This window comes from Quercus robur, chromosome 3, assembly GCF_932294415.1.
Source record: "Quercus robur chromosome 3, dhQueRobu3.1, whole genome shotgun sequence".
Taxonomy (NCBI): Eukaryota; Viridiplantae; Streptophyta; class Magnoliopsida; order Fagales; family Fagaceae; genus Quercus; species Quercus robur.
Window position 1 is genome coordinate 451436 of NC_065536.1, and position 9437 is coordinate 460872.

General features: G+C 34.3%; 1 protein-coding gene across 1 annotated transcript; it reads left to right on the forward strand.

The window, feature by feature from the left end:
- On the forward strand, nucleotides 1-5376 carry LOC126716573 (pectin acetylesterase 12-like). The gene is made up of 12 exons (XM_050417391.1): nucleotides 1-576; nucleotides 1413-1495; nucleotides 2147-2276; nucleotides 2370-2443; nucleotides 2835-2921; nucleotides 3004-3128; nucleotides 3245-3305; nucleotides 3656-3709; nucleotides 3824-3901; nucleotides 4045-4150; nucleotides 4267-4412; nucleotides 5002-5376. Exons 1-12 carry the CDS (start codon nucleotides 351-353, stop codon nucleotides 5113-5115), a joined length of 1284 nt encoding a protein of 427 aa, XP_050273348.1. The 5' UTR covers nucleotides 1-350; the 3' UTR covers nucleotides 5116-5376.
- Nucleotides 5377-9437: the final 4061 nt, after the last annotated feature.

The window sequence follows — 9437 nt, forward strand, 5'->3', positions numbered from 1 at the left end:
TGTCGTAAAAACCTTAAAAAGCCCGGCAAACACTCTTCACTGCAAAAAAAAAAAAAAAGAAACAACACCACCACACTGTCTCACTCTCTGTCTCTCTCTCTTAAAGTGGTGTTTCATATTTTGTTTAGAAACAGGTAGATATACGGTTATAAATGTTAGCTCATATAGCCATATATAGCAAGTTTACAAATGCTGCTTCTGGGCCATTAGATACTACCAAACTCTGTAAAGCCTAGAGTGGCTAGGCTTATTTTTCTCCGAATACCCTCTGGTGTATACATCGTGTAATTTTTCTTTCTCTATATATACAATATTTTGGGTGTTGTATACATAGAGAGAAGACTATATATATGGCCATGGTGAAGGTATCAGTTTTGTTGATTGGGATTTTAACAGTACTTGTTTTTGGGAACTGGGTTGATGGGTTTGAGGAGATTCTTAATTTAAATGAAACAGCAGCGTCTTTCTTGGACTCAGAACATATGGAGGCTTTTGGAGCCTCCAAAGCTGCAAGAGCTACTGATGTTTTGATGGTGGGGCTTACCCTTATTCAAGGTGCTGATGCCAAAGGAGCAGGTACATTCTTTTTATTATATATTCTTTTTTTTCTTTCCTTGATTTCCTTTCCTGCTGTTTTTTGGTCCCTGGTTCACATTAATAGTTTGGTAGTTTGCTTGAAATAGATGTGAGGGATTAATGCAGATAAACAGACAAAAGGTTTATGTTGTAATGTCCTTGTGTACCTGAGACTGAATTTTGTTTCTGTGTTCTGTACTTATTGGCAATCCTTATTAAAGCTTGTATTTTTCTTACTTGTTATTATTAATTCATTATTGTAATGATTCAGAAGAGCCTCCTCCACTCCCTTTCTTTTTTTCTTTTCTTTTTTGTATTCAATGTGTACTTTTTGATTCTGCAGCCAGGCATATTGATTACTTTGCCTTCAGTTTTTGTTGTTATTCTCTTAGTTTTTGTCAAATCAGTTTTACCAATGATATTTCTTCACTTCACTGAGAGAGACATCTGTTCCGTTGCCTGGCTTTGTTTTGAATATCTTTAATGCTATTACTATTGTTGCTTGTTTGGGTATATTAAGTCAATTTATGCTGTTCTATTATACTATTTGGTGAAATTGTTCAATCTCTCTGTCTTTGCTTTACTCTTTCTGTTTCTAATCATTGTTCGTGTTTCTCCCATATCTCCTTGTCTGTGTCTCTCTTTTTCTCTCACACACACACACAATTATTTATTGTTAGATAGTTTTCTATTACAAGCAAGGCTATCCGTGTTGTAATTGTCATTCTTATCTTCTAAATTCATCTTGTAAAAGAGTGTTTTCTGATAAAAAAATTCTAGTCATGTATTTGTCTGGGTTTGGCCTAATTTGCCACAATGTGTTTTCACTATTACAGTCTGCATGGATGGAACATTACCCGGCTATAATTGGCATCGTGGGTATGGGTCAGGAGCAAATAGTTGGCTCATTCAATTGGAGGTTTGTGAGATTAGATTTGAAATGTCATAATTGAATACTTAATTTATAGTTGTTGTGTCATATTCTGTGCATAATTCATAAATACATGTGTTTGTATATGTTTCTCCTGTTGAATCTTTCACTGACAAAATAAATTAAAATATCTCGTTCATCAAAAAGGAAAAAAAAGGAAAACTAAAATGTCTGGATAATGTAAGAATTTGGCCAATGTAACTACAATATCAAACTGGTGTTGTAACAATTCTTATCTGTGTTTCACTGTTTCTTGTTGATATTTGTGTCAATAGTATACTCTTGGCTATCAGGTGATTTTGGAAAAATACGATATTCTCATCTTCAAAGCACATGATGGTTACTTCTCTATTGAGTAATATTTCTATGATAATGAATATCAAATGTAAAGTTCTAAATATTTCAGCTCTTTTTGGTCCTCGGTATATCTCCAATATGGTTCAAGGCTTTTCAGGGACAGCTCTATGATACTCTAAAATTCTGTCTTGTTAATCGTGTAGTTATTATCATTATCACCATTATTATTAGATTATGCCACTTTCTGGTTAATGCTGGCTGCATACGGTCTCACCTTCAAATACTCTAATGGTTTTATTTATTGAGGACTTAAATTATTCAAATATCTTGTTCTTGTGGCAGGGAGGTGGATGGTGTAACAACCTTAGAAGTTGTGTTTACCGGAAAACAAGCCGGCATGGATCCACAGCTTACATGGAAAAGGAAATAGCATTTACGGGAATACTGAGCGATAAAGCTGGATATAATCCTGGTTTCCTCCCAAACTTGAAAATATCTTGCGTTATTTCTGCCTTTTTCTTGCTTGAGCTTTCTTGACCATTGTGTTGTTTATATGGGCTTGCAGATTTTTACAACTGGAATAGAATAAAACTCCGTTACTGTGATGGTGCCTCTTTTAGCGGGGATAGTGAAAATAAGGTTTGTATTAGAGATGAATGTTGTAACCTTAAAACTACCAGCCCATCCCAAATAGCTGCCTAGAAGGCATATTGCATGCTCTGAGAAAAATGCTGTAGATCTTGTTGCTCAATTTTTATGAACAAGCTCCAAAAATCTTATTAACATTTTCCCCATGATTTATGTGGTGTCTTCATCCTATGTCAGTGATAGCTGCAAATGAAAGAGAGAGTGAGAGAGAATGGTTTTCGTTCTTTTCTTTATCCACCCATTGAAGTGGCTAAGTTTATTGTATGTCTAAATGACTAGATTGGAAAATGCAAATGTGTATCTAAAAATGCAGGGTTGATTCGTAATTCTTATTTTTTGTTTGAGTTCACTATATGTTAACATATAGGATTCTGTTTCTTAGGCTGCACAACTGCAATATAGGGGACAACGTATATGGTTGGCTGCAATGGAAGAATTTATGTCAAAGGGAATGCGCTCTGCTAAACAGGTTTATGCCATCATTATTTGGCTCTCTTTTCATCTCCTTTTCATTTATTATCTTATTTCACACACTATTAATTGTACTGCAGGCTCTTCTTTCTGGCTGCTCTGCTGGGGGACTAGCATCTATTTTACACTGTGATGAGTTTCGAGGTTTATTTTCAGGCAATACTAAAGTGAAGTGCCTAAGTGATGCTGGAATGTTTCTTGATGCGTAAATACTATCTCTTGATGCTCTTTTAGTTCCAGCAATATTAATATGCAGATTTTTTCCTTAGCTTAGTTATTAATGCTTACAATTTCCATTGATAATCCTACCTGGAATTGCAGGGTTGATGTATCTGGTGGGCGCACCCTCAGGAATTATTTTGGTGGTGTGGTAGGCTCGCAGGTACTATTGCTTTGCTTTTTTTCTATTTCCTATTTCTGGTTTCATTATATGAAGTCTGGTGTAGTGAATGATTGATGTCAATCATAATTATTGGGGAGATATTAATAAACGCATTAACATGACCTTGTGCACAGACTCAAATTCATGACATATATGCCAAGTTAGTGCTTTAATGTCATTAGTGTCAGTGGCTTAGGAAATGAGGATCGGATGTACAACTTGACCAAGAGTCATTGTGCCCATGCTTGCTAATTGAATTTTTTGTGTTTCGACTCCATTAATCTTTGTTGTACAAGCTTGGATCATTTGACATGATAGTAACACATACTGAATTTGTATAATTATTACAGGGACTGAAAAATACTCTGCCACGTGTTTGTACTGACCACCTAGATCCAACTTCGGTAACCTCTTTTCCTTGACTTATTTTGAATGAATCTGTAGAAACACAAAATTGTGTGGCCTGTCATTTACTATTAAACTGACTTCACTCTTTTGTCCTTTTTTTTTCTTATCAGTGCTTCTTCCCTCAGAACTTAGTTGGCAACATTAAAACCCCACTTTTTATTCTCAATACAGCCTATGATTCATGGCAGGTAATTCTTCTTTTTAATAGATTTCTCTTTTGATCCATCTTACAACACATAATATATAAATTATCTTGCATTATGAGTAACAATGGAATGCCTTGAGTGACAAAGTAGATGAATTAAGTGATAAATTTTCCACATGAAATCAGATCCAATCCAGCCTAGCTCCACCTTCAGCAGATCCCTCAGGCTATTGGCATGATTGTCGATTAAATCATTCAAAATGTTCCCCAGCCCAGATCCAATTTTTGCAAGGTGATTTCAAAATTAAGAACTTGCTAGCTTGAGCTTTTGGATTCATGTTGGCTTCAATACATGATAACTAAAATTAATCTACTTATTAAAAGGCATTTATTTGTTTGATGGAACAGGGTTCAGGAATGAAATGCTGAAAGCAATAAATCGCTTCTCATTGTCTAAACAAAATGGGCTGTTTATAAATTCATGTTTTGCTCACTGCCAAACAGAGAGGCAGGACACTTGGTTTGCTGATAATTCTCCTGTTATCGGAAACAAGGTATGCCTGACCTAATTGATTATGTTTGGCTTTGGCACATCATAGCCATAAACCACCAGAAATATATGTCCTCACAGTTAAATTTGTATACGTATGTATTTGTGCACTTGTACATTTGTGTGTTTCTTGGTTATATGAAGTGGCCCACATTGCTTGCTCTATAATACATTTGACTTCAAAATTTCCATCGATCTTTCCATCAGCATAGCCAAAGTCCTATCTTGGATGAATCACAATGCTCCATATGACATTGACCTCATTAAGATTCCCCAGATGTCTTGATGTTTATCCAAAAAAACTCACCTTGACAAAAACTGGAGGACATGCCTTAAGCTAGTAGCCTTAAGACCAGTTTTCTTATAATCTTATATTGCTTATTAACAGATTTTAACCAAAGAAGATGTTGAAGTTATTATTATTATTATTATTTGTAAGTTTCAGAAATACCCATAGATTTTAAACCCACAACCTTACCCTCCATTCGTTCTTATTACTTGCATTTTGAATCATATTCCTCTGTTCTATTTCATTTGTTTAGTAAAGATAAGAGGTTCAAAGTACCTAAAATTATATAATTGCTGGTATTTAGGCCATTGCACAAGCTGTTGGAGACTGGTATTTCGACCGAACAAGCGTTAAAGCCATCGACTGTCCTTATCCTTGTGACAAGAGTTGCCACCATCTGGTTTTCAGACAAGCCTAGTTCTACCGATTGGTTTATTCACATGATACCTTACTGAGTAATATATTTAGTTCCATTAGATATTGAAACAACTAAGCAAGTCAGTTGAATTTGAAGATGACAATAAAAGATGAAGGTTGCTGAAAAGTGCAAATGTATCCAGCGCCTTTTGCATTGATTTTATAGCAATTTGATGTGTTTATGTCTTCAACTATGTTGTAATTGTGATAATTCATTTTTTACAATTAACCAATAAGACAAGTTGCATATACTTAATACTTATGCTACTGCTACTACCCGTCCATGTCCTTAACTGAGTTGTTCACCAGAAATATTACATTTCTATTGTAAGTCATTTTCTCTGAAGCAGAACAAACTAAACTCTTATAGGCTTTGTTTGGTTGAGAGAGAGAGAGAGAGAGAATGATGGATGGTTATGATGTTTCTCAATATCTTGTGTAATGGTGGGCTTGAACGTGGAGTTTCTTTGCTGTGACACAAAGGTTCGTGGTGTGCTTATAACTTATAAGTTGTGGCTTTGCTTATGATCTCCACTTATGAGTTCATGGTCTTGCCAATAATTGGCAACGCTCAATCTCATTACCTAATAGCCTTAGCTTTGTTATTGAGCAATGATTGGCTGGTCACTGGTGTAATTTAATTCAGGTTCAATCTGCACAAATATTGGGACAAAAGGTTAGCATCCCCAAATAATTCAGACGCTATCCCCAATCCTGCAAAGAAGTTAAATTATACTAGCCATCTATTGACAAGTTTGGCTTTTATGTTCTTACCTCCCTAGGAATTTGAGTGGTTCTCAGGAGACCCATGCATTGAGTTTTGCACCAAAAGCTTATTCCCATATGTAATTTTTCTGGATTGTTAGCTCTTTCCTAATAGTAGAAGTCTCATCTGGTTCTATGTTGTTATTAAAATATGTTTGCAACTGGACAAAGAGTTCATTTCTTTAATTTTGTATTGATGATGATCCTGTCATGTTACCTTTCATGATTTCCAGATTATTTTAATGTCATAATCTGTCTTACATGCTGGAAAAAAATTGTCTCAACTCACATTTAGGAGATTTGATGGTTGTAACAATGATTATTGCAAGAGTTAAGACTCATGGTTATTGGGTGTCCTGGAAACAATTTGTCTCAATTCACATTTAGGAGATTTGAAAGTTGTAACAATGATTGTTAAAAGAGTTGGGTAGGATTGTAGGATTCCTTGTCATTAACCCTATAATCATCTGTCTGATGAATAATTTGGAAATTAAAGTGTTGCTTTCTGGTGTCAAGTTGTTTTGATGTTTATTCTGCATCAATCACCATTAATGTGAGGTGAATATTAAGCACTAAGCAGGTTTGTTATTTTTGAAATATGATTCAAGTCAAAAGGAAGACAGCCAGATATGTTGTATCATGGGAAAACAACAAGAAAGCTCTAAACCAAGTAAACATATTTTAAATTTTCTAATAGATGTGTATAGAGCTCATAGTAGCAGGAGTCTAAACCTAATGTTGACCTAAGTAGCCTGAAACCGGCTATTTGCAATTAAATAGCCTCGTTTTTGTATGCATAAATGTGTTAATATGGCTTTGGTGTCTCTGAAATATATAAAGTAGCCAAACAATGAATTTTGCTTTGACAGCCAACAATTCGAATTAAAAAAGCTTAATTACCATTAACACAACCTAAGTTCAGGTTACCATGTACTAACAATTATCATAGTAATGCAAGGCAAGGATGAGACCCATGTGTAATTCCCAGGCTCACTCCAAAAAGAAGTATTGAGGTTGTTAAAATGTTCTATATCACTCTTTATATTTCCTACTCTTGGTTGTCATGACTAATACCATAGCGGAGTAACAAATTATAAAGTTTTTACGTGTAAATGCTACTGATGAGTATGGTTTTTTTTTTCCTATATATATCTTAAAAGGTTCATACCTAGCAATAAATCTTCCTCTTTTGCAAGGCCTACAAGGGATAATGGGTAGGTAATTATACCCCCAATTTTTTTGTTTTTTTTTTTTTTTTTTTTGGGAGAGACTAATTCCCATCTTCTTTCTATACTTTATTGATTGCTACATATCACCTATGTGGAAGAATTTTGCTTCTTTTGGTATACATAAAGTACTCCACCCCACCTTTCTCCGGCCACTCCCTCTCTAACAAAGCCTTCAATAAGCACTTTGAAATTGGTGTGTGTGTATTGTGTAGTCTTATTCACCTTGATTTCTACATCATGCATGTGTATCTTTCATCCAGAACATAATATTCTCATAATGTATGTATCATCATCCTGCTGTCATCATTAGTACAATCATTGTCACATTCATATTCCTAATCAAGTTTTAAAATAATTTGATCTGTGCCGCCATATTATACTCAAAGAAAAGCTAAGATTCCAAAGTGTTTATATACAATTAAGGTTCAAAACTTGCCAACCACAATGCTGCCATCTCAAATAGGCTTTGCTGCAGCACAAAGCTTTTTGTTCTTTTCCTATGCAGATGATTGTAGGACCCCTACAGATGTACCCAATATTTGGTTCACATGTGCTTGACAAATAAATAAATAAATATATATATATATATATATATAAATATAAATGTGTATGTATGTATTCATTCATGTGTGTGTATATATATATGTACTTAAAAAATGTATCATTGCTTGCAAAGAAAGGAAGAGACATTGACATATTCTATTGAGGTTGAGGGAGATTACTTTAATGCTTGCACATGGATGAACAAAGACACCGGTGCCTTTTGTGTACCTGAGAGATAAATGAAGGGTGACCTTCAATTGGCGGTCCTTGTACTTTCTTACTCCATAAATTAATGTCATTTCATGTCTTAATTATTTCTTTATGGCAGATATAATATTTTTATTCAGTAGTTTTTTTGTTTTTTATTCATGGTGAAACACTTTTTTGAGTCAACCTTCTCTGATGCCAAGGAACAAGAAAGAATAACCGGGAGATGATTTAAAGTGATTTTACGGACACAAAAAATTGTCACAATATTAACATGTCAGTTCCCATAAGTCAAGGTAAAACTAAATAAAATATTAGTTTGGGACACACCACAACTGAAAAAAATGTTGTGGAAATGTTATAACATTTTGTTGTGTTCCTAGAGTTTCTCGATAAATTAACATGGCCAATTGCACTTTTATTAGGATTGTAATATTTGCACATATTTTTTCCAAACTTTTAGTACACACCTAATATCTGCATCAGTAATACTAATAATCACATATAATTATCACATATGTTGACTTCAATTCAAAATCATGAGCACAAATGAAAGGAGTGTGCACGAAAAATGTATATTTGTGATGTGCAAATAATGTTTTCCTTTGTATGATCACCCCTAAATTGCCTTGTCCATGAGTTTGATAATATTAACTTTATGAATATTATTTTTACCAATATCATCTCATGGGACTTGCTACTATACATTTTGTCCCCTTTAGCAAGATTTACCTATTTTTCTTTAAAAGAAAGAAGCTTCTTCAAGGTAAATTCACCTTAAAGGGACCCCTAGTTCCCTACTTAGTCCTTAAAAATCATTATCAGTGATTTCTATCATGTTCTACTGAGATATCAAACTCTCCTTTCTCTCTTGAAGTTTCTGCATCAATAGATGCCCTTTGAAAGGACCCCATTCTGTTGTTCCTAATAGCATTGTTAAAATTTTAGGCCCACATCACAGTAACCGTGCATTGGTATCCTCTTAAAATAAATGGCACAAAATGGATTAGTGGTACAGAAACTTGTCACCTTGCAATATACTGTACACTTAAATATCCTCATTTCCTTACACTGAAAAGTCTGAAATGGATTTTTTATTTTTTGCTTCACCTTGTCCTTAAGATAATTTAAGGTACTGCAAAAAAGCCTCGTAGACAAGGAATTTATGGTCTTGATTAGCTTGAAGGTCATTTCCAAAATTGTTCATGACTAGCTGGTTGATTGCTAAAGTTTGCTGTGGGGCTTTTGCGTCTCTTATTCATTTAGTTGGATTTTCCACCTATATATGCTTGGCAATATGAAATATATTGGCAACATCATTCTATTGTACTTATTTTTGGTTGAGGTAAACACTAAACCAAAGGAAAACTATTATTTCTTGTCTTAAGCCATTGAGTCTTGAAGGGGTATAAGTGACTTAAAGACTGTCAAAGAGTGAAAACCATCTCTATCTGTAGGGAGACAGTGATAGACACCCATTTATGAAAAATGGTCCATTGAATTTTGCATTAGAAAAGAACATACGGAATTTTTTTTGTTTATTTTTCAATGTGAAAAGGATCATGACAGAAAGAGATTG